This window comes from Neopsephotus bourkii, unplaced genomic scaffold (genome assembly GCF_033783945.1).
Source record: "Neopsephotus bourkii isolate Nb327-2 ecotype Australia unplaced genomic scaffold, CSIRO-AGI_Nbou_v1 NB_1820, whole genome shotgun sequence".
Lineage (NCBI taxonomy): Eukaryota > Metazoa > Chordata > Aves > Psittaciformes > Psittacidae > Neopsephotus > Neopsephotus bourkii.
The window spans coordinates 7,385,001-7,410,560 of NW_026902293.1; the positions used below are offsets into that span (position 1 = coordinate 7,385,001).

General features: G+C 38.5%; 1 protein-coding gene across 3 annotated transcripts in view; it reads left to right on the plus strand.

Annotated features, from left to right (window-relative positions):
* Positions 1-15,723, plus strand: part of SULF1 (sulfatase 1) — a 122,113-nt gene extending 106,390 nt beyond the window's left edge. For 2 of the 3 annotated variants that reach the window (XM_061343066.1, XM_061343064.1), the window contains 9 exons: positions 642-858; positions 3,562-3,808; positions 5,240-5,336; positions 5,422-5,516; positions 5,914-5,979; positions 6,375-6,547; positions 6,670-6,812; positions 6,923-7,046; positions 13,144-15,723. In XM_061343066.1, the coding sequence (XP_061199050.1) occupies positions 642-858; positions 3,562-3,808; positions 5,240-5,336; positions 5,422-5,516; positions 5,914-5,979; positions 6,375-6,547; positions 6,670-6,812; positions 6,923-7,046; positions 13,144-13,967 (1,986 nt within the window). In that variant the 3' untranslated portion in view covers positions 13,968-15,723. Of the gene's footprint in view, positions 1-641; positions 859-3,561; positions 3,809-5,239; positions 5,337-5,421; positions 5,517-5,913; positions 5,980-6,374; positions 6,548-6,669; positions 6,813-6,922; positions 7,047-7,921; positions 7,956-13,143 lie in introns of all 3 variants that reach the window. The other variant, XM_061343067.1, reaches the window with a different exon arrangement.
* Positions 15,724-25,560: the final 9,837 nt, after the last annotated feature.

A 25,560-nucleotide genomic window follows, 5' to 3' on the forward strand; every position in this document is an offset into this window, starting at 1 on the left:
GAGCCAGCAATGTTTACAAGTGTGAGTGTCATGGTTTGCAGGGGCATGTCTTAGGGTGCAGGTCCTACTTCTGGCCACTGGAAAGATAATAAATTACATGCTGTTAGTGGTTTATGTATTTTTATACAAATCACACCCACAATTTGTTCTTCTCTTTCCAAGGAACTCTACAATTAAGCCAGTTTTTCTTCATCTGTGGAGATTTTTAATTTTCTCCTCAACCATGTTAGAAATTCCAAGTCACAGAACAAAGAAAAAGTTTGTTTTTTCAAAGAAATAAAAGAGTTGGTGGAAACAGCCCTGACAGCTGTACTCCCTGGCTGAGTAAATTAAGACTTTTTACTTGCTCCTTTCAGGGATGTGTTTAGTCTAGATACTCTTGATTTATATATCTTTTTTGGCTCAGTTTTATTTTCTTATGCAGATTTGCAGTGATTTCATTCAAGCTTATGTTTGCCCAGCATGAGAGAGATGTTGAGAAGAATGTGAGTGAATTTAGTCCTTAAAATTTAGCTTCTCTTCTCAGTTTGTTATTTAAGAGACTGCTCAATTTTTAAAGAACTTTGCCTGTCATGTTTTATAATCCACCTGAAAGTAGCAGGGGTTTGCTGGGAAATCATCTTTGTTTCTTTCTCTCACAGAAGTGGCAGTGCACAGAAGATGCTTCCGGCAAACTTCGAATTCACAAGTGTAAGGTATCTAGCGACATACTTGCCATCAGGAAAAGGACCCGCAGCATTCACTCCCGGGGATACAGCAGTAAAGACAAAGACTGCAACTGTGGAGACACTGATTACCGGAACAGCAGGACCCAAAGAAAAAATCAAAGACAGTTCTTGAAAAACCCTAATGCACAAAGTAAGTGTTAATCTGATCTCTTGGACTTTGAGGCAAAGAGCAGGGGGAAGTGGCTTATTGGTATACCCTTGCTTTCACCTTTGTGTCTAATGAATACATCTGTAATTAGCAGGTTTTACATAATTGCCTTGGTAATAACAATAATAATGGTAGTAGTAATAATAAGAATAATATTTGTCCTTTGGATCACAGTGAGGAATAGTGTTCAGGCTGGTGGTGGTGATGGTTGCGGTGGTGCTAGTAGTAATGATGATGGAGGTGGTGATGACAATAATGGTGGTAGTGGTGGTGGTGGTGGTGGTAGTGATGGTGGTGCCAGTGGCACTGGTGGTGGTGCTAATGCTGCCAGTAGTGGTGGTGGTGGTAGTGATGGCCGTGGTGGCAGCAGCGATGGTGGTGATGACAACCTGGTGGCACCTGCAGATGAATCGGTACCATTACATGTCAAGATGGCCAGTGCAAGGGGTTTCTTACATCGCTAACACTGAACTCACGCTGCTCGGTGATACTCCAAAGACATCTTTTACATGAGACACTGCAATGCTGCGGCTGCTTTCGCACTGAAATACTGCTCAGCTGCAACTCTCCGTCGGGGACACAAGTGAGGTAGCAGTGTCCTCTAGTGGAGCATGAGCTGAAAGGAATTTACAAGCAGGTTTTAGGACAGGATTTATTTCTGCTAACGATTTCTACAAAATAGGCCTATTTTTAAAAGCCATTATTTTAAATGGAACAAGTGTTTTCTTCTGTCTGCCCAGTAATGAAGTTCTGCAGCTACAGCAATGCAATCAGACCCGGATTTCAGGCTGTTTGAGAGCAGGATGTATTCTCCTGCTTTCTATGTAGAGTGGGGAACGAAATAAAGGCTGGTCTTTACAGTGAAGTGGTATGAGAAACAAAAATTTAAAAGATGCTGCACAGATGTCTATGAAATAAGAAAATAATGTCAATATAATTCCAAATATTTCCTGATTTAAATCCTCCCCCCCTCTGGATGTGAATAGGAATCCCTGGTATTCTTTGTACACTCAACCACAATATTGTCTGCCTTGAGCTGTCCCATTGTTCAGAGTAAATGCTGCCTTGATGTAATTTTTTCCATTTGTTCAGTATGATCTAAGGAACCTCACAGCGTGTACAGGCAGACCTCTGCTGAAGAGTTTGTATGTCACAGACTGACAGGGTGATTGTCACCCTGTGGAATGTTACCCCAAGTGATATTTTCAAAGTACCTGTCATGTACCTTGAAAAGAGGTCTTGGAAAGAAGTGTTCCCAGGGCACCAGCAAGGGGTGAATGAGGACTTCAACTGGGGCAAGTGACTTGGGGAGAAGGTAGAGAAAGGATAGAAAATAACTGAAAGAGGCATCAGAAAAAGTCCATTTGTCATACTTTCTCCTTTACAGCATTCTTATATCTCTTCCCTCCTCCTTCTCCAAATCTACCTTAGAAGTCCTCTGAGTAGAGCAGGGAAAGACCCATGATGATGAGACATTGTTAAGGGAATAATGAGTTCAGGCCTCAGTTTTTAGATTGTACTTACATAAGTTGCTTATATTTTCTACTCTTTCCCTTGATTCGTAAGTACCATCATCAGAGGCTGTTAAAATGCCAGAAATTGTCCCATCTGATCCTATGATTCTTTCTACATTATTTTATTGAAGATGTTAGATGAGAAAGATGCTTCGAAATGAGGGGCTTTCTCTTTCGGAAGATGAATGTCTTGACTGGGAAGCCTTTTTTTCACCTGACAGCAGGCAACCACTGAAACAGTTTAGGACAGGGTGGTTTGAATGAAGAGTTGGGTGAGGATCGCTATTTGCACTTCTAAAAGATTCCTGCAGGAAGGCTCCCTGTGAGTCTCTCAAAGACACTAACATAAAAACTGCAGTAGAACTGGTGCTACTGGCCAAAGGCAGTACTTTCTTATAGTTTCCATTTTATTCTGCTGCATGAACACTTACTCTTAAGTGTCAAAGGTGGTGTAGACAGCATAGATGTAACAATGGAGATGCCCTACAACTGATTTTTAAAAGCGTTTATGTGTTTCTAGAGCTCTGAGTGTGTTTGCTAGACAGAGCATGATTTGGTGTGGTATCAACTGTGGAGTTTATCAGCTTGATTTGCAACATTTAGCAAAAGAAGTAAAAAGTTTAAAGTCTTCCAGACTAATCTCAGACACAGGTATTATTGTATATAACCTCAAAAACCCTCAGAGTTGTTTTAGTTAATCTGACTCACATGCATAGTAACTAAAAGAGCTGTAACCCTACTAAGCTCAGGGCTTTCACTGTGTAAAAGTGACCTAATAAATCTCACTGCAGATCTATAGTGCAGCAAGTTTTTGGTGGTCTGTGACTTACGCACATAAATATGGATAATGTGAGTTTCAAAGTATATGTGTATATGTGTATATCTGATTTCTGAGATACTGACTGTATTTGGAGATACAGATGCTTACTGTGGCATAAGTCTTGAAACGCAAACCTCGAAGCAATCAAAATTTCATGCTACTCATGAAAGCGTGGGCTCTGATGTGTTGAAAAATTGTTAAATAAGTTTCTGTAAAGACACAAACCCACCTCACTGCCACTGCATTTACTGCAAAACATTCATGCTGTTTGGAATGTGTTTTGTGTTCATGGCATAGGTCATGTAGATATATATATGCAACATATGGGAATGTTTTTTTCTTCTGCTTCAGAATACAAACCCCGATTTGTTCACACTCGCCAAACCCGATCCTTGTCTGTGGAATTTGAAGGTGAAATCTATGACATAAATCTGGAAGAGGAAGAACTACAGGTGTTAAAGACCAAAAGTATCACCAAGCGTCACAATGCTGAAAATGAGGGAGAAGCAGAGGAAACTGATGGCGCTGCTGGTGACTCAATGATCGCTGATGGTGCTGATGCTATAGGTCAACCCAACTCTGTCAGAGTGACGCACAAGTATGATTGCTTTTCTGTGGTTTTATTTTTCTTAAAAAAAAAAAAAAAAAGAAAAAACCTACTTGTTTTCTCTCAATTTTTAATGATTTTATAGTTACAATGTTTAGGAACTTAAAAACATCATTGTAGATTTTAGATAAATCTGGGCTGTATTTGTTAGTAGGTGGAATTGTTTAACTTTAGCATGTGTATTTTAAAGGAAGCCATTTAGTTTGGGTTTAATTTCTGAGGAGGAGTAGGCATCTCCAGAGGGAGATTCATCCTCCATATCGAAATATGCATCTTATGATGGATTAATCACTCTGTGAGGCTGACAGTCCTGCTGTTCTTTATAAAGAAGCCTAGACTACCAGCTTAGCAGAGATGCCTAAATTTGACTGAAATCCCACTCTAGATGAGGAAAGCTTAGATCAGTTACATCATCTTTCTTAATGCTTAGTTCTTTGCAGCCACTAACAGTAGCTAAAAAACAATAGACCTGTTTATCCCTGAAAAGACCCACAATGATTTTAGTTTTCTGGGGAAGTTACTATTTCTCCATAAACTGTTTTGACTTTTGCTGAATACAATATTGCTTTCAGAATTCTTTGAGTGAAGAAAAACACATAATGGGATAATATGCAGACAGATAAGCATCTACATCTTCCTTTCTGTTCTCAAAAATTGCAAGAAGGGTTCTGATGAAGCAGGACCCAAGAAAGGTCATGTCTATAAAATTGGAATATTTCTACAGTTAAGGAATTTCTGTTTGTCAGCATGACAAGTTTGGAACCCCAGCCTGCAATCTGTTGGATTTGTCAACTCAGTCCATCTCCTTGGATGTGTGTGCTTTTCTCTTTGTAGAGCTGTTGTTTCTGAATTCTATTAATGTGTCTGAACGCTTTTTAACTTGAGTGTTCTGTTGGTGTTTTTTAAGCCATTTGTTTGAACTATTTGCTCTAACTTTGATTTTTATTAATCTTTATTGATTATATTGATCTTCAGTCCACTGACTGTACGTTTTTTTCTTGACTATTTTGCATGGCTGGAAGATGAGTCACATTCATGTGGCAAGAGAAGTATATTTCTCAGAAGCTGGTGATTAAATAAGCAATGCCACATTTGGTTAACAGGAGGCTTTAACTTCTGAACAGGTTTTTATGTCAGTTTCAATTTAATTTCTAATTGGATTAAGAATCTCCAAGATTGCATTTTTGCTTAGCGGGCACAGAGCACCTGTCATGGTTGAGGATTTTTTTTAATTATTAATTTGCAGAGAAAACAGATTGAAGAAATTATTAATATTGTTAAGTCAACAGGAGAAGAGTTTCTTTATTTCTTAACATAATATCACAAAGAATAGGTTAGGAATGTTGGAAGAAAAAAGAAGTGGGTAGGTAACTGGGAAATCACTGACCTTCTCTTTCCTATTTGTTAAACTCATGGCTACAGATGTTTTATTCTTCCAAATGACACTATTCACTGTGAGAGGGAGCTGTACCAATCCGCCAGAGCCTGGAAGGACCACAAGGCTTACATTGATAAGGAGGTAAGATGTATTTTAAATTCTGAGTGACATCTTTGTACTGCTACCTGTCCAAAGAATAATTCTGACTCAGAAATATTCTCTTCAGATTGAAGCTCTCCAAGACAAAATTAAGAATTTGAGGGAAGTTAGAGGACACCTAAAGAGAAGAAAACCAGATGAATGTGATTGTAGTAAACAGAGGTAAGACAGATGGCTTTCAACACTGAAACCTATGCTTATAGGTAACGCTTACACATTTTCTAAGTTTTTTGACATGGAAAAGAAAGAACACAAGTTTTATTGATATTTATAACCACTGTTGGTACTAATTTTAGTTAGATTCTTTGAAGAGTAAAAGTTACTGTGAATTAAAAGAAATGTTAATATTTTCAGATTAAATATGCTTGCATTCTACTGACATATTTGAATCCAGCTGTAGTTTTGCTATAATTTAGCATACCATCACACATTCTTTAAATGAAGTGAAAATCATTCTGTGTATTTCCCGAAGAAAATGTTATAGATGGAATGTTTCTGGTTTGGTTTTATGTTGAAAATGGCTTCATGACTTGATAATTTCTAATAATTTTCCCTGTAGCTATTACAACAAAGAAAAAGGAGTAAAGGCCCAAGAGAAACTCAAGAGCCATCTTCATCCCTTCAAGTAAGCTTGTTATTAACCTCTCACCCTCTCAGCTGGCTTTTTGGTGACCAGAGAAATACATCTGGGAGAGGGTTAGGTTGTTTTTGTTTTTGTGGATAGGGGAAGGGAAGAGAGGAGGGAAATAAAAGGTTACATGTAGCAAGCACTCACAAGAAAACATCATTAGTTTTGGACAGACTTGTGAAAGTTTATGGATAATATTTATGCATTATTTCTCATGCTTACTGAAGATAATGCCTTGTCATAACAGCTGGGGTGGAAGCTGAGCTAGAAGAAGGGCATATTCTCATCAGTCCATCTTTAAAAAAGCCGGAAAGATTTAAAAACTCTTAGTGCTGTTGTTAGTCAAATCGAGACTGTTCTCTGTCAGCATGCCCAACTTTCTCTGTAAACAGAGAAGCAGCGCAGGAAGTGGATGGCAAACTGCAGCTGTTCAAAGAGAACCGGAGAAGGAAGAAGGAAAGGAAGGGGAAAAGGCGCCAGAAGAAAGGAGATGAGTGTAGCCTTCCTGGACTGACGTGTTTTACCCACGACAACAACCACTGGCAAACAGCACCATTCTGGAACTGTAAGCCTCATGTCCACGTTCAGATGTGGTATAGGTTATCCTCTGCTATGTAACCTGTTTCTGCTTCATGCAATCAGAACATTTTTCACTGAAAATTAATAATGTGTTTCTTTAACTTATAGTGGGCTCTTTCTGTGCTTGCACAAGCTCAAATAATAACACTTACTGGTGTCTGCGAACAGTTAACGACACTCACAACTTTCTATTTTGTGAGTTTGCGACTGGCTTCTTGGAGTATTTTGATATGAACACCGATCCATACCAGGTAAACCCCTTTCCCTGCTACAAAATATCGTTTCACCAGACTCCTCTATGGGTTGGTGGGTTTTTTTTCTGTTAACAAGTATCTTTTATTTCCATTTGTCTCTCTCTCAGCTGACAAATACAGTACACACAGTGGAAAGAGGCATTTTGAATCAACTACACATACAGCTAATGGAACTGCGAAGTTGTCAAGGTTATAAGCAGTGCAATCCAAGGCCAAAGGGACTTGAAACAGGTACAAGAAAAATAAAAGTGTTTATTTCTATTTTATTCAGATATTTATTTTTGTCTGCTTAAATAGCAATGAAATCCCTTAACTGTCACTCTCCTGAGTATTGCTTTAAATAGTTTGGGATGATCCACATACAACATCCTGCACAGCTTCATGACTAGGAAGCTCCTCTGCAAGTTGGCACAGGTTATTCTACAACATTTGACAGAAATGCTGCAGAAAGTGGATATTATTTTAGCTTATCGATAACAAGTATATGCAGGTCTTCACAATCATAACTTTTCTCTCTTGCAGGGTTTGTTTGGTTAGGTTTTGCCTCCCAGTAGCAGGTGAGCTACAAATCCTGTGTTTATCCCAATTGCTGTCTGCCTATATGAACAGCTTCAGGAAGCTCTGCATCACAATTGAGACTTATCATTGCAAACTTCTCAACAGCAGTAGTCTCCTCCATTTTTTAAGAAAGCAATATTTCTTTACAAGAGACTGAGTATGAAAATAGCTGGTATTATACTTCATGACTGTGGAATTCACTGAACTTGAATTGGTTAATTGAATGTTGTGATTTTTTTTTTACAGGAATATTCCCTTCTACATCATTTATGGTGTTGCATCTTTGTATCTCTTTCTTCAGCTACAAATGTTTCTCTTTTTTACAATATCTAATTGTTTGGAGGATTTATTATTTTTGAAAACCTGTGGTTTTTCAGTTCTTTTATAAAAAACTTCCAGGAAATCTTTCTTGGACTACAGCTCTGTCTTTATTTAACACAGTACATTTCTTTTTAGGAATTAGGTGCTGTGCATGGAAAACTACATTGTGAATGGTTTTACAAGTTCTAAAAACTAACAAAAGTTACTCTTGTATTTTCCTATATCAGGAAATAAAGATGGAGGAAGCTATGATCCACACAGGTATCCACACTTTTTTATTCTCCTCAGCAGCTTCTTTCCAAATAATTGCATGACTCCAGTTCATTTCAACTAATGTCTGTACCCTGCCATATTGCACACAGCATAGCTTTTGATGCATGCATTTTCTAACTACTTTACACTGAACCTGGCCATTTATTTTTTAGCCGTACCATTCTGCATTTAACGTAGCTCATTGTCATAGCAAGACTTCATACAGCTCAAACTTCATGCCTGTATTCCTTAGATGTTTACCTGGGGAAAATTACACAAAAAGTATCACCTCTTTTGGGTTGTTTTCCTGCTGTTGGGTTGGGATTTTTTTTCTCCTTTTATTTAGGAAATCTGTACAGCTGCTTTTTAAACATAAACCAAATGTGCTTAAAAAACTTTCTGAGGTATATGTATCCAAAGAGCCCGATGAAACCTATGGAAATGAAGTAAAATATTCCAACTGGCTTTAGGATGCTGTTTTAAACAAAAGCGATGCTCAATATGAGCAGCATGTGCTTAGAAACCAGCAGGAGACTGTACAATATAAGTGCAGCAGAAAGAAGAAGTACCTTTCGGCTGGGGGTGTTACTTTCAGACCAGATCACACAAGCATGAAAGAAAATTTCTTTTAAAGGTTGTGGTATTTTAACTGAGGAAGGGCACCACTTGAGGGGGTTTTTTTTATGCCTAATGCTTGAACGTGAGGAATACATGAAAGACTGCTGTTCGCAAGTTTATTTATCTGTTTGGAGCTATATCGTACCTACATGTTTATCATGCAGAGCCCAGTTTCTCCTGGTCGAGGAACCAGTCAATCATAAAGCAAAAGCCTGAAGAGACTCAAAAAACTCAGGTTTTAACAGGATTGCGCTTGCTGTTCATTGAGCAACACCTGTGCTCATGGTGAAAAACAGATTAAAGTATGTTGTGTCATATTTAGGCTTGATACCTTTTCACAGTATATCAAGTTTATACATTTTCATCTCTATTCATTTTGGTGGAGTAGTTCCTGATATACACTGTTTACATGAGAAGTAAACTGGCTCCAGGGAGCGTACAAGCCTGCATAAACCTTTTTTTCACAGGGCCTACTGAATAGAACCTTGTCGTTAACTCTCAGCAGCCAGTGAACAATTAAGATAATGTATTTCGATGTTTTATAGATCTCCAATTTAAGCAGCTAATTTTTCCTTGCAGCCAATTTTGTATTTTCTCACTTGAGTAGTTTCAGGATCTGGGAAAATGATGGTTTTGTTTGGATGTATCCCAGTTGTTTGCATTGCTTGTTTCAGCCTGGTGGGGACTGGTTACTACAATGATGGAAAGTAATCCCTGTAATTATGATTTTAAGTCTTTCATTAGAAGATGTCTTTGTAAGCATTCCTCATTTTAACTACAGATGTAACAGAAATGGCGGTTTTGAATTGTAGAATTGCATTAAACAGTAGAACACACAGGATTAATCCTTAAATTATATGTTGTTACAATGTTTAGCAGTGGAAACATTTTAACTTCTGATACCAAGTCAATAAATACCATGCTACTGGGGTAATTAGCAGGTATAACAGAAGTGATACCGCTCTGTGCTATACACCTGGTTTCTCACTATATACAGGTTCCTAGGTTCAGCATTTTGGTTCAAGCACCATCTTTGTGGAAATCAGTTTTCTTTTCTAAAACAAACAAAAGAAAATTAAAAGAACAAACACAATTTATCAGGAATCATCAAAATGGTCTCTTTTCTTGATGCCTGCAGGGAAACCAGTGGACTAAGAAAGAAAAAGCTGTATGCTGCTGTCATTGAACTACCCTCAGGCTTCCTTCAGATCATGTGGTTTCTCCACTCAGACCTGTTCCCCTTCAAAATGCTCTGCATTAATACAGCACAATGTGTTGCAAGTACACTGCTGCGACAAGAGGCCTGTATGGAAACAGCCAGTATAGTGCTTTTGGTTTAACACATAGGCAGAAGGCTTCAGCAGGGAAGAGCTGGTGTCATCCATGCCCTTTAATGGACAGATGTCTCTCCAGACATGGCTGGCAAGAGGATGGGGGAATTGCACACTCCTCCCTCCCCTCCTGCTAGTCTGAGGTTTTTCAAAACCACCAAGGAGATCATTGTACCTGCTTGACTTTAGTCTCAGTGGAGATATATCCAAATCTCTTACTAGTTTTCAGGCAACACAGACATGGATGGCATCATGAGACTCCAGGGTATGGTAATTGGAGAGTGAAGCTTAGCTGCTGCTTGATTTTTAAAGAATCTGAGGAAGTTTTGCTCTGAACAGACAGCAAGAACTTCTCTCTTTTGGGGCTAACTAAGGAATTCCAAAATACTAATCGAGGAAGCCACTGCCATGCTGTTACTCACATGCACTCATCTGCACTTTCCTGTTTCACATCTATTTTTAATGAGATTTCTTACAGAGGAAAACCTTTTCTTTCCTCTCTCCTTCCCCCATGTATACTTCAGTTTCAGTGGGAAACTTTTCATGCTTACTGCTTAGCTGTGGAATTAAGCTGTGAGGCAACTTGCTGACCCAGCCAACTTACAGTCAGGCCTAGGATCTTAAGATTTTGTTTTCCGATTTGTTAGCATGTATGAATACAAATTACCTCTGTCCCATGTGTTTAAACAAGTTCTTCTGCTTGACATGAAGATCATGGAAACAATTTCTAGTGCCTTCCCAGCTGTGAAGACCCCTGAGGGTGCAGAAACAATGCCGGAATTAGAGAGTAAAAAATAGATCCAGCATGAAGGACCATGCAGCTCTGACTCAGTCTTTGAGCTATTTTGTAGCAATTCAACTAACTCCTTGCTGATCTTATTTCTCTGTAGCACAGCCCCATTGCACCTCTGCTGAGGCTGCTGAGAAACCCTGACCTTTGCTGCTCCCCAGACTTCCCCGCTGCCCACCCTGCCACCCCAGCTTGCTCAGCTCAACCCTCTGTCCAGCTGCCTGGGACAGGCAGAAAAGGTTCCTCTGGGCCCAAAGTCATCTTTCTAACTCCTGCTTTTCCCCTCACTGCCCTGGTCCATCCCCAAACCTGTTTCTGGTCAAATGGCAGCATTCCTCTTTCAGTTTCTGCCATCACACGCTAAACCACTTTGGCCACTGCCTGTTGCTACAGCAGTTCATATTCCTATACAGGATCTGGTTTTGGCAAAGAAAAAAAAATATGAAACCATCAGTACAAATAATAACAGAGCAGAATTTGAACATTGTCGCATTTGCAGTGTGGTTAATATCTTACAGGGTTTGGTGACTCAGTTGCTGAAAAATGCATCCCTTCCTGTGATGTTTTCTAGGGCCCTTTATGCCTCTAAGTGCTGGAATAGTAAAACTTCTTTCTTGAAACCTCTTCACAATTTAATTATTTTTTATTTCAGGAAACAAATTATCTATAAATCAGCTTAAAAGATGGCTCTCCTGTGGCCATGCCATGATTTTGTTTCTCTTGTCTACCTCAGGAAAAGAAAGAAGGAAGATGCTCTGTTGTAGCTGTCCTACTGAATCCAAAAAGCATGCATTGCTTCCTGTAACAGGAAGATTGCCAAGTGTTTGCAAAAAAAAATATATTTATAGAACTTGCTTTAAAAAAAATATATTCAAATTTTATGTTTTAAAGTATTTAGAGCTGTTGTATTAAGTGAAAAAATATCAACTAAGAGCAGAGATTCAGGTGTTTCCAAGCAAGAACAGTGATCTCCGTTTGGTAGGAGAAAATCTTGAGGTTTTTTCTGACTGTAATGGTATTTTTCTGACTTTCCGTATGATGGACTAATAGTTGAGAAATTCTTTCTACTGTGAAATCCCAAGCAAGTAAGGAAGCAAAGAATATAAGCTGCAGTAGGAAATATTATATCTTGTTTTACTTTAATAATGAGAAAGAGCAAGTTAAAATGCAAATTAATAGAGATGCCCCTGTAGGGATGGAGGACTCAATACAGATAAATATTTGTGCTCAGTTCAGTTTGTTTGACTATAGGCACTTCAGCTTCCAAGGTAATTGCTACCAACCTACCTGCCTGTACAATTTCCACAAAGAATGAAAGTCATTTCAGTGGACTGATTAATAAGTACTGCCTACAACATCTTTTGTAAGGACAACTTGGCCACTTCCTCTGACAGGCTTTTGCATTACCTGATTAGTTTTTCCTTGTAGTCCCCTTTGTTGATAAAATCTTTGGACTGAACACAGTCTGCGCAGTGATTTAAATGAAATAGTGGTGTTCAGTGTTACTTGTCAAGATAAAATGGGGTTCACACTACAGCTGATAAGCTGAGCCATTGTAGTCACTGTAGTGACTTCAAAAATCTGTTGGAAAAGAATTTCCTTCATGTCTCTGATTTTTCTGGCTGTGATCACTATAAAATGCAGATGCTTATAGACTTGTATCTATGCCCTTCATTCAGACTTATTATTTGATAAAGCTGTTAGATATTTTCTTTGAAAGCTTTTTTATTAAAAAAAAAACAGCCAACCAACCAAACAAAACCTTTAGAAGATTCTATCTCTATGTATATTTTAACACTATTTTACACAGTTGTGCAGTGCTAAACATTAATTCACACCACATTTTTACAGCTTTTATTTCTCCTAATTGCTCAATGTAAATTAAAATGAATGTTTACAAAGTAAACAGTAAAAGCCTATCTTCAGCTATTATTTATTAAATAAAATGTGGCTGGTTGTTTTGTAGACATGTTTCAAGCTACCCAGAAACCAGATTCCTGTGGTCATTGTTGAATTTCAGGTTACTAGTGGCTTTCAGAATTAGTCCCATTTTTCATACTTAACCCTAATTCAGTTATTGCAAGCTTTGGTAGAGTGTTTAGGAAAGGTGAATAGTCATTCACGTATTGAAGCAACTTTCCTGGCTTGAAATATCAGAGCACCTGTCTGAATGTCATCACAAAGGTCCATTAGACCAGGTTTTGTCCTTTTTTACTCAGTCCAAAGATGCAGCAGAAGACAGGGAGTCTCTTGCTGTGTGTTTAGCAGGAGCTGCAAACACACCTGAGGCCAGAACCATAAATCTGATGGCAGAAGACATGGAGCATCGTACATTTTGAGCTAGTTACAGTATGAATAGTGGTACTTTTGAACAAATTGGGGTAGAAACACATGTGGAAGTTTCCTTTGCACTTTTAAGCTGGTGTTCACCATTAGGCTTTATTCCTTCTTTCAACAGAGGACAATTATGGGACGGATGGGAAGGCTAACCTGCCCAGTTTCACTGGCGACATCTACTGGCAAGGACTGGAAGACTTGTACAGTGTGAATGAAAGTGTATATGAACACAGATACAACTATAGACTTAGTCTTGCTGACTGGACTAATTACTTGAAGGATGTAGATAGAATGTTTGCACTGCTGAACAGTTACTACCAGCAAAATAAAACAGACAGGGCTAACACTGCTCGAACCAATGAGGATGGGGATGAATCATCCACTCCATCTACCTCGGTGGAAATGACTTCTGCTGAAGAATCGAGCGGCCTGCCTGCAGAAGAATTGCAGCTTATTGTGCCAACAGACCTTGCAGACTTCACTTTGAGCACGGTGGATATAAGTCAGGAGAGGAAACTTGAATTAAACAATGATATTCCTGAGAAAAGTCGTTTGAATGACGCACACTGGAGAAGTAATCATCAAGCTGAAAAATGGATGGAGGATAAAGAATCAGACCGTTTTGATATGGATTTCAGTGGAAATGGTTTGATAGAGTTGGAGTCCCGGCATAGCTTCATTCTACAACCTGTCAGCATTCCTCAAAAAGACACTCATCAGGACAATGATGCTGTGGCAGATATATTTGAAGATCAAATATACCTCCCCATAAGGTCCGATGAACCCCTCGTTCATCAGGCTGTAAATGTATCCATTAGGGATTCATCTGTCAGTACCCAGAAAATGAGAACTTCCTTAAAAAAACCAGAACAGAATCTTGCAGGGGAAACTTCACAAATCCTAAATGTAGAAGGCAGTGCCTCAGCTCCACTCTCCTTGGATTAGATCAGGTTGTAAACCATTAAATAAGTTCTCCCTTTTCTTATTAGCAAACTAATAAAGGTAATAATGACAACTGACATTCCAGGTTTATTGTAGATACAGTTTGCCGCTAAATTGAGCCCAGTTCAGTATTTGTCTGTGTGCATTTATTTTTATTCAACACACACATACTCACAGTAATTCTTCCCATTGGGAAGCAAGATTTCCAGTATTTATTAAAAGAAACAGTGTTAACGTTCAAAGGCAATAGCACATTCTCCAAAAGCTAAAAGTTACTTCTATGAAGAGGATGTTCAAGCTACTTTATTTCCAAATGATCCCACCATGAATGAGTGTTTCAGTCCACGCAATCTCTCTGCATAATGTCTTTTACATAAGTTATTTTAACCACTGGAAATTCCTAATGTCATGCTTTTAACTAAAATGCACTTTTAAAATCTGTATGCCATACCATTTATGAATCTAATACCTTATGTGTTAGTTTGCTCATTCTTTCGTGTCATTGGGAAACCAATAAATAGGTTGACAAGAAGAAGGTCAACAGCATGGATTGAAGAAAAAGATGCTTTTAATATTATTTTAGCAAAAGTATTGCATGTTTTTGTTACTTTAATTAAATTTACTCTCAGAAAGGTATGGCTAATGATTGTTTAACTGTAGAAGGATTTGTTTAAATTGGATTGTTTCCCTATATGTTGATATTGTCAGTATTAAAAATCTGTGAGGTTTTTTTGACTTTTTTTCTGATACTGCTAAAAAGGTTTACATCAATACATATATGCTTTTGTCACCACATTTGATTTTTATTATTTTGAAGAATATCTTGAAAGCATTATTATAATTTTTGAGGCTTAAATTCTTTTTCTTTTCAACAGGTATTAAAGGGAATGATAAAATCATGTTAGATTTACGTTAATTTAGGTAAAAAAGGCACATGAGAAAAGAAAATAGTAGTTTAGATAATTTTTGTTGTTGTATTCTAAATTTTTCTTCAACTTTACCAAACATTAAATTTTATAAAGTATAATACAAAAATGACTGAAAATCTGTATTACTCAAAACTTACTATCTTCCCTTGCTTCTTTATGAGTTTCTAAATAATTAGCACAACAACAACAAAAGAGAATTACCTCAAAGAGATGTAATTCCATAGTGTCAAATTCATGGGTGTATTTCCTATCTGTTACATGTTATTTAGTGTAGTGTTTTTTGGCTGTTGCAAGCACTCCAGATAAAACTTAAATTCATCGTATTGTATTTTAAGTTGAAACTTTTTAAAAAGGAGATTCTTTTAGTAGGATTTTAATAATTTTAAGAAACAGTCTTTCTGATGGACTCTGTAAATATGTTAAAATTACTAGATCTTTGTCTGATGTATGTGTCAAAGGCTGATTGATAGAAAACATATTTATGGTCATGAATGATGCTATTTGTACATAGGTTTTAAGTTGCTAGGATACAGACTGTGTTTTTAAATCTTGTATAATATTTCTGTGATACTTTTATAGTACAATTCTGGCTTCAGGAAAGTCTAGAAGCGATATTTCTTGAAATAAAAAAGTGTTTTACTTTACCTGCTTCGGAGCAGTCCAGGTGATCCAGTTTTCCTCCTAATTGAGATTTATTTTAAAAATATGTTGAGTTTCAGTTTGAAGGATCCATCCACATTTAAAGCAATGGGTAATGAAATAACACACTACATTCTGTTACTTATAAATTATTCCTAAGGATGTGAATAATACATACTTTTTGTGTAAGACATGCTGTGATCTTTTTTTTAATCCCCAGTTCACTGAGTCCTTTCTTCCTTGAAGTCAATGCATTGAGCTGCACAAACTGCAGTTCCCAGGAGTAAAGTTACCCTGTGCCACCTTTCCCTCATCCCTACAGTGCTCTCCCTGTGACAGCAAAGAACAGCAGAGCAGACTCACAGGGTTTAACAAGGGTGGACCACAGATCTCTAGTCAGGAGGAGTGTCTCCCTGTGCAAGAGTCATAACAAAAGGGAGCTTAGGTTTCAAGGTAAACTGTCTCTTACTTGCACTCTGTATTTGCTCCATGGCCTATGAATAAGATTAGCTTAATAGCTAAAATCAGCCTCTGAAGCTATGCTTCATGAACTCTTCTTTCTTCTACACAGTCCCTGGACACTGGTGCTCCTGCAGACATTAAGTTACAGGTGATGTTTGTGGGAATCAGGAAAGTGGATCAACTTAAGTGTTCAAAAAGCAGTTATTGCAATGCCAGATAGACCCCTGAGAGATGTCTACCTCTGGAAAACACACTGGCAAACACAGGATGCATTTCAAAGCAGTATGTAGAGCAGGCTGAGCCAGCAAGTCTGGGAGGACTTCAAGGACAAAGGCAAGTTGAAGCAAGCATGCAATTACCTCTCATATCTATGCAGGGAGTTACCCAGCACCAACCATGTGCCCTCCATTATTTAAAAGCGTACTTTGAAAGCAAGATGCTTTCTTCTCTTTTAATGCTTGGTTAGAGATAAAGAAGGGAATTGTGCAAGTGTGGTGCCCCCATTCATCCTACTTGTCCTTCCTCCTTACATGAGAGCTTAAAGTACCCTCTTAGGAAATGGAAGAGATCACGTCTTCTTGAAAATGGTCAACCTTCCTTCTTCCAGGACACTGCCCAGTCTTCTAAACTAGCAGAAGCTTAGTGTCCTGTCTATCATCTCTATCTCTATCTATCTATCTATCTATCTATCTATCTATCTATCTATCTATCTATCTGTCTATCTATCTTCTATACCAGGTGCTCACTTACGGAAATATGGAGGAGGAAAAGTATAAGAGAAACTTATTCTGCAGCTAAGTGGTACAGGGAGCAATGAGCTCTGCACTTTGCTCTCTGGAAACATGCACCAAATATAAAACCAGAACAAATGAAAGAAGCCAGAAGCTGTCTTAAGTGGCCTAAGCAGTGAGTTGCTATCCTAATGCATTTTGGTTTTCTTTCTGTACAGTACTTGTATTGTAGCTAAGGCATTTGAGTCCATGTGCAGCACATGCTGACTGTCAGCCTCTTCCAGGCATTAGGCAGTTGCAGGCTCAGGAAGAAAATAAAAATGCCTAAATCTGACTTTATAGGCAAATGCTCCTCACAGGAAGCAAGCAGAAAGCAGGGAGCAAGAATAGTGGTAGGCTATTTTGTCTATTTTGAAAAGCAGTACGTGGTTACATTCTAAAGAGGGCCTGGAGCTGGAATGGAGTAACTTTAAGGCTTGCATATCTTTGGGTGATGCCATTGTTATGTAAAATGTTTCTTCTAGGGTTTAAAAGAAAGCAGAAAGTACTGTCCTTACACCCTTGGGCTGTGTGAGACATTTTCTGAGACTACCAACTAAAAGCCCTCAAGAAAAGTCCTCAAAGATAGGCAATGTTTAATTTCCAGAACTTCAGACATGACTTGGTGGACTTACGGGTAGGTAAATCCTGTTGTTCCTGAGGTGTTAATGTACACAAACATAAACCAAAACAAAAAACCTCACACATTTGGATCACGGCATCAGTCTGGAGTTCAGCCACCTCTAGGTTTATGTGGCAGTCGATTGAAAGGTTTTTTCAGAGTGCAGGTCTGAGCATAGACCACCTCCATTGTCCCCACCAAAATCCCTTTAGATGCCTGCAGCTGTCTAAATTGGAAGTCATGCAAGCGGCGCAGGAGAGCATCTGTGTGCAAAACAGTGACAGCTGAGAAGGCAATAGCTGCAACAGCTCTGTTCAGGGAGGATCTGCTCAGGAATAGTCTTGAGGTCTGAGCACCCATGGGTGGCTGGTGCCCAAAGTGTGTTATGCTGTAATAAAATATTCCTTTTTGGTTTCAGCAAAAATCCAATACAGTTTGTATGCTTTGACACCATTTTTCAGTGAGAACCAATGTGCAGTAAGTGGGGTACAAGCCACAGAGTCACTTCAAAAACTTGTCCCACCCGAAGGGACACAATCACAGCCTGAGCTCCCTTGGAGCTGCCCTGGGTAATTTTACTCCTGCACAGGCAGCAGATGTCAGTGCAGAGCAACACAACGGTGCCTCTCCTTGACCCCTGTACTACCCTGCTGTGCTTCCAGACCCTGCCAAGGTAGGTCATTTATTCAGTTTTCAACTAGCAATGATACCCATGATGTGCTAGAACTATACTGATGATAATTTCACCCACAGCACATTCCTTGGTTTAACAGTTCTAGTCTTAGACACAAGTGACATTCAAGGGGATTTGCAAGATACTTTTTTGTGTCCTTATATGTATTGGAAATTAAAACTGTTAAGACTTACTTTGAACTTAGAAGTCTGAGAAGATCTGGACTCCACGGACTTCTTTACCATTCATGAAAACGGTAGCTCCTCCCTCATCTCATACATTGGCTGAAGCTGCACTGCTGGCTGAGGGCTTGATTCTAGTAGGTGCTGTGTACCACCCCAGGTTTTGCCTATATTCTAAAACCAGATGCAAGCCATGTCCTGAATCAATGCAAGCCATGTCCTGAATCAATGTGGATTCAGCTTCCCTGTGGCAGCAAAGTTTTGTTTGGTCATTGCAGGGGTGTAGGGGCTCGTATTATTCACAGTACACCAAGAAGTGAGAAAATTTCATAGAAACAAGCCACAGCTCATCCAGCCATGATGAACACAGCAGATCAAAACACTTTGAGTATAAAGGCTCAGTAATGAAACATGTCTAGAAAGACACTTTCAACTTCAACCTGCTGTTCTTTTAATCTTGAAAGACATGGCTGCCTTGGGACAGAATTTCCGTCCATGGATACACCTAGACTTTTACGTTGAAGTGAGTCCGGAGAGTAGGAAACGTAGGTATAACACTTACCCACAAATCACACGGAGGTAGTTTGTTGGTGTGGTCCAAATCAGAGCCTAGGAGTGAACTAAGCACTTAGCAGTGTGGACATTCAGAGTCCAGTCCTTGGATTCATGTCCTGTTCCCCTTATATTAAGTAGCATAGATGCATATGGACTTGTACCTTATGCATTTTTCTAACTGTCAATATCTATTTGAAACAAATCTGTATTTTTTAGCATATAACTAGTATCAATCAAATTTAGTGCTAGAGGAAAGAGGAAATGGTGGAATTTTACAGTTCGTTTCTGCATGACCGGTACTTAGTTGGGATTCAGTGGTCACTGAATTCAGTGGTAAGATTTGGTTTTGTCTGACAACTCATTAAAAGACCAAATACTTCATCACCTGATCCAGAATGATTGCACTGCTACCAAAGTACCTTTTTTGCCTCTTGCTTTTTTTGGTCAGAAATAAAACACACATGATATGCTATTTTTTATTTCCAAATATCAAGTATTCAAGAGTTTGTTCTGTAAACACATGTTTACAACAGCTGTTGACAACAGATTTCATTAAATGATGTGTTACACAGCTTTAAAATTATTCTAAACTCTGCTGAGAAATAAATACCAATTAAAAAACCTCATACAGGAGCCTAAAGTATGCAAAACAAACTGCATAAACCAATTAGTGTCTTTTTACCACAGCACAGCACCCACACACTCATACGGTCAGACATACTCTACAAATTTCCTTAATACTCTACACATTTGCTTAATAATGAGTTTTTTAAAAAACTAAACAGTTACAGGCAGTGTGCCCCTTCCATACTACCCAGACCTTTGCTGTTCTGCTTAAATCATTTGGTAGAAGTATGCACTGCAGCCAAGGGCAAAACTATTTGCTCAACTGGGAAAAAGAGCAGTTTCTTCTTGGAGAAAACCCTTCACTCAAACATGGATCTCACTGATTCCAAATTAACTCTTTTTTTTTTTTTTTTGTACCAAAACTCAGTTCCAGATGATTTTGTGAATTTTCTGTTTTGTTTTGAAATTACCGTCTGTGTTTTCAAATATGGGGTTTGCTACAGAGGTAACATTTCTGACCTGTCAGTCAGAGATGTACTTCTTTCTGCTATTTACAATAGAGATACCTCCTCTGTATGACCAGTTTAGGCACAGTAACATAAAGTAATTACCTTTTAGAGTTCAATATGGGAAAGAAACTCTTTTAAAACCATAGCTCACTTTAAAGTTGGCCAGGTTTGACCACTTTCAATTGCTAAAGGTAGAATTTGCTCTTATTCTACTCCCCTCTTTTATTCTTTTTTTTTTTTGCATCCCATGGAAAAATGTTAGTATTTCAGATCTGAATCCTCAGTTCAATGCTTACTAACAAAAAAGAACTGCTTACTAACATTGCTTGGTTAACAGGTCCCAGAATTTATCCTGATGTTTCTTGTCATTATTATAGAAGTTATTTTCAGCCTCTGCTTAAGCAAAGCCACTAAATGAAATAAAATGCTACAGCAGCATGAATACATCCTACATGAGGTTTCTGTGGTCAGCTTTTACCTTAGCTGTTAGCACTAGGCCAGATGCTATACAGGCTCCTGGAATGACTTTCCCACAGAAGAGCTAGGCAGGAATTGGCCCACCAGGAATTACAAACACTGTCTTTGCTGGAGCAGTACAGACTTTAAGAACAAAAACACATGCAGTTGCATCACTGACGTGCCTTGAATATGTCATTTAAGTCATAGTGAACACATCGTAAAATACTTCATTACCTAGTAGCACCACAGTGTTGTTTAGTCATTTGTCCAAAGATTATCAAGCTGTCTCATACTTCCTTGAGGTGAACAATGTTTTGGATGCTTTTTGTAGCCCTTCATGAATTCCACAGCTTTTCACTTCTTCTGTATCATGAACAAAATATTGTTACAGGATAACATTGTGACAACTGGTTTGTTAAGACAACACAGTACACACAACAGATAATGTAAGTAGAAGAATATGTAGAAGGTAATGTCAGAAGTATAGAATGAAACCTGGATAAATAGCCACCTGTTTCATAACACTTGAAACCAAGAAATGTTCGTAGCTACTTTGAACTTGCAGAGCTATCTGTGTTTAAAAGGCTGTATTAAGTCAAATGAAAATAGCTTAGCTAAAGGACTAGAGGGGGGGATTGTTAAAAAGTACAGTTATTTACCATAATGAACATAACGGATATAGCTATAGATAGTATAGCTGTCCTCCTTAATTTATGTAATATATTTTGTGGAAAGGATAAGAAAAAGTTCAAACTTTTGGCCACATAATAACATGTATTTGTCATATTCAGTGTAAAGAAGACAAATCATGTGAACCCTGGCCATGCCTAGTGCCCAAGCTGAAGGCTCCACATCTCGACAACAGTGTTTATATGTAATCTTTTTGAATTGTTATTCATAAAACAAAATGTTAGAAGATAAAAAGAAAGCCCTAATTCTACCACCATAATATCATGTTGACTGTCCATCTTCTAAGCACTCTGAGGGATAAAAATGCCTGTAAAATCAAGTCTGATATGTGAAGAACCTGAAATTTGTTGGTACAGGTTTAATCTACAAGGGATAAACACTGTCCAAAGCAATACTGATTCAGACTGCAGTCCAGGTAAATCTCTATCACCAGGTGTTTTAAGCCCCTGGAAGGAAACCACAGCTGGATGGCTTCTGCTAGGGGAACCCCCGACAATGCTGCATGCAGCATAGCATCTCTTGTGCTGCTATAAAATACACATTATTGAGAAAACAGAAAAAGATAAACTTATTTAGGAAATAGTTTGTCTTTGATCTAGCAACCAGTAACAGAGTAGTAACAACCAGTGAAAAGAGTATAAATGCTAAACAAGCACTTGATATGTCTTAGCTCACACACACTTGCTAAAGCACCAGCTTGGTAATGTCCAACCCAAGTTACTGGTCCAATACTTCAGCCTCATCATCGCACTGATGAGACTGAGAATCTGGCTCCAAAATAGAAGTAAGACACTTTCGACTATTTATCATCAGTTTTATGTCAATATAACACCATGAAGAGTTGTGGTATTACACACACAGGAAGTGTAATAAGGCAGCAATAATCCAGGCATTTGGGGGAAAACCCGCAAGAACAGTACAGGACCTGCTGACCCCTCTCTCAGCCATTCTGAGCTACACTGAGCAGACAGTGTTCTGCTCTGTGCTGGACACTGAAAATTTGCCATCTCAACCTTTAGTCCAAATTCTGTGAAAGGGCACAATCTAAAGTGTTACTTGAAGCAATTTCATTAGCTTTAAGGTTGGAAAGATGCCCTTATTTAATCTATCTCCCCACCTAACACACATTTTCAGCCAGAAACTGAGAAAATAAGAGACTGACAGGAAAAGCTAGAATGTATCTTTGAGCATGTCCACAAAACATTTTAAATTTGAATTCTATTTGAAAATGAAGGCTTTCCTCCACTGCCAGATACAAAAGTAGTCACACATGAATGCCTCCAGGGAGTACTCAAGTGCTACTTTGTGCTGTCTGGTTATAATGATCACTGAATCCATGGTGAAAAAAACCTCAGCATGGAAATTACCCTTTGGGTACAGGATCTCCTTTTTGAATGAAAATGGGATTCAGTCCAATATTTACGTACATGCATTATTTTTAAGTGCACTACTTAAATAATAAGTATATAAATTTACACACATAGTTGAGTGTTCTGCTGGATCAGAGCCATAATGCATGGATAGTTAATGATAAGAATTAATAAGCTATATTTTTTGAAAAAAGATTCCATATTTTTCAAAACACTACACTCAGGTGTTTGTAACTAATCTGGGGCTTTTCAAGCTTATGATTCTAATACCTAGGAGGAGATCTGTGCCCCTTCTTCACTTATAGAACAGCAAGTTATGAAGATATTCATGTTACTACTGGCACTTTTAAAGACATAATGTTTGTTTAAAGAACAAAATGCTTCCAATTAAACTGCACCATAATATTCAACATGTTTCTTGCAGCTCTCACACTGTACTGAAAAGATACAAAATGCCACCAGTTACAAATTATACCATATTCTATCCAATATGCTCATGGAGAAGACCAGAGAACAAAACCACAGGGCTTTTGCCTAGAACTGGAAATACGGAGAGTCCAACTCTCCAGGTATTCCAACCTCCAAAAGATCTATGAACCATCTCCGGAGGCTGTTGCACACTCATAAGCACCCAAGGAAATGACTATGCCCTTTCTGAGGTTTTCCCCTTTTTGGGGAAACAAGGATGAATGGGAAGCTTCAGTCAGGTCAATAGGGGGCTACTTCACTCTAAAAGTAGTCCAAGGGGCTACTTCTCCTCTCATGTCCCTCACCCTAAATCAGGAATAAGTGGTGTAAAAGGAAATCAGTCTGTTCTTGAGCACTGTGCCTTTGTGGACTTGCAGATAATTACAACAATACTATCTCTGGCTGGTTAACTTCAGACAGATGACTTGGATTTGCTACTACCAATAGCATCCTGTGAGTGTTCAGGTCACCTGCATTACGTTTTCTTGTACTTGCTACTATGCAGCCTTCAGTATTTGGTGGTAGAGAAGGAAGGTGACAGAAATTACAAGTTCATGGAAATATATATTCTACTGTCAGAGGATTTCACAGCAGGAAGATAGCATGGGCACTTTCAATAGATGACAAAGTTCCTTTTTTCTTCTTGTGAGTCAGTTTATCACCATACATCAATCATGACTACTGCTAGGGATGCACACAATTTTTCTAGCAACTGTGCTTCTTCCTTCAGCAATGAGAACCTCAGAAAACAGTGTTCGTTCAGCAGGTCTAAGCCCACATTTCAGTCAATGTTGACAATGCTGAAATTGAGTTCTCTAAGAAGTTAATGCGCTTCCCCTGTGTGCTTTTACTGGCTTTAACTGACTCTTACAGCTTACTCACAATAAAACCTCTTTCAGGAATCAATCAAAACCAGGCCAGAGTTTGGATTTTCTTTCAGAGGATGCTGATTTAATTAAGTGATTTTGTAGCAATATATTCATATTGTCAAAATCATCTATCTCCAAAAACACTAAAAAATTTGTTTGAAAAGTAAAAAATTTATTTTTTGTTTTCAATATGATTTTGAAAGGAAAATTAAAAGGCTATTGAAAGTATGTAAACAAGGCTTTTTTTGGTATTTCCAAATTGAACATCTTTCCTTCTACATTCAATTTCTCAAACATTAAAAAAAAAAAATAATGTTTTTAGAAGCTGAAGTGTCAGTATTTCCTAAAAAAACAGGTGGCCACCATTCCAACAAGCTTTGAATTCCCCTGATACCAGCTCAGAAGCAGCAGCAGTTGCAGATGTGTCACTTCTATCACTCTCATTCTTTGCCATCAGTGTCAGCTCCTGACAATCCTACAAGACTAATCTTCTCTCCTTTGTTATTTACATGGAAAAGAAGCACATACAAGACATGAAATAAAATAGATCAGGATAGATGATTCATCTCCAGCCTTTTACAATTTCCTAAATGTTGTTTCTGAGGTATTTGAGAAGATTGTTGTTCTTCATCTCACCCCATGATGATTAAAATGGGCAAGTGATTAAAAGGGATAGGTGACAGGCTGTAATTACATTTTGTCCTACTACTTTGCCTCAATTTTTGCAATGGCAGGAAATTCCTGGTGCAAGAAGCATTTAAGACTAGAAAAAAAGGGAAAATTTTTATCATCTATTCTGACCTCCTATGGTGAAAAGAAATATACCAAATGCATTTGAGCTAAGGAAATTTATTTCTCAGGCTGAGAAGTATAGAAGGTAACATCTCAGGTGACACGCTGGCTGAGGACATATTGTATCTGGTGGCTGCACAAGAGAAAAAAATTCTCAGGCTTGATCTAAGCAAGCTCTTAATATGTACTTAATAGGAGGAGGTGATTATAATGATATTCCTCTATGTTGTAGTTTGGGGTAGAAGCATCTGAGTTTGCAGACAGAGTGAGTGGAAATTATTCCAAGCTATACAAATGGACTGAGATACTCTGAAATAAGCAGCTGCTGTTTCAAGCAAGGAAAACAGCCCATGGGTAGTCCCATGTGCCAGTCAAAGAGCCATGGGATTAGGAAAGGCAGTCAGCAAAGGAGGAGAGGGAAGTCTGCTTTTCCCAAGACAACTCAGTGGATACCAAGGAGAGTATTGCCTTTCATTTCAACGACTTGGTTCCACGTAACATTTGACCAACGTAGAAGTTCTGCTCTTTTCTATTTATTTTCACGCAAGCTCTCTACATGGCAAAATCCAAACCTGGCTATCAATGAGTCTTCTTGAAAGAGTGCTTTTAAATTCCTAAACTTCTGAGACTTTCCCTGCAGGGCAAATTACAACTTTGATTTCCTACAGTCCACCTGAAATCATTCTCTGCCCTTTGAGACATCATTAGTACATAATGTGCATGCCACTACAAAGCCTCCAGGGCAAGAAATGAAATGCCAAGTACATTTGATTAGAAAGTCTCAGTACCTCCTGGGCAGAAAGCACACTACAGTAATTAGGAATATGCAAAGGCCACATCACTCCCTGTGGGTCCACACTTGCAGACAATTTCTATTGTTAGCTCTTCCCTTGGAAGGGCAAAGGAGACATGACTCGCCCTTTGCTTTCACAGAAGCTTTTAATGAAGCCGGGAAAAGGAAAGGTGTCCACTTGTTGGACAAACCATTCAACTAGGACCTCCAGGCCTGTCCCACCATGCACCACAATAGGCAGGCTGCT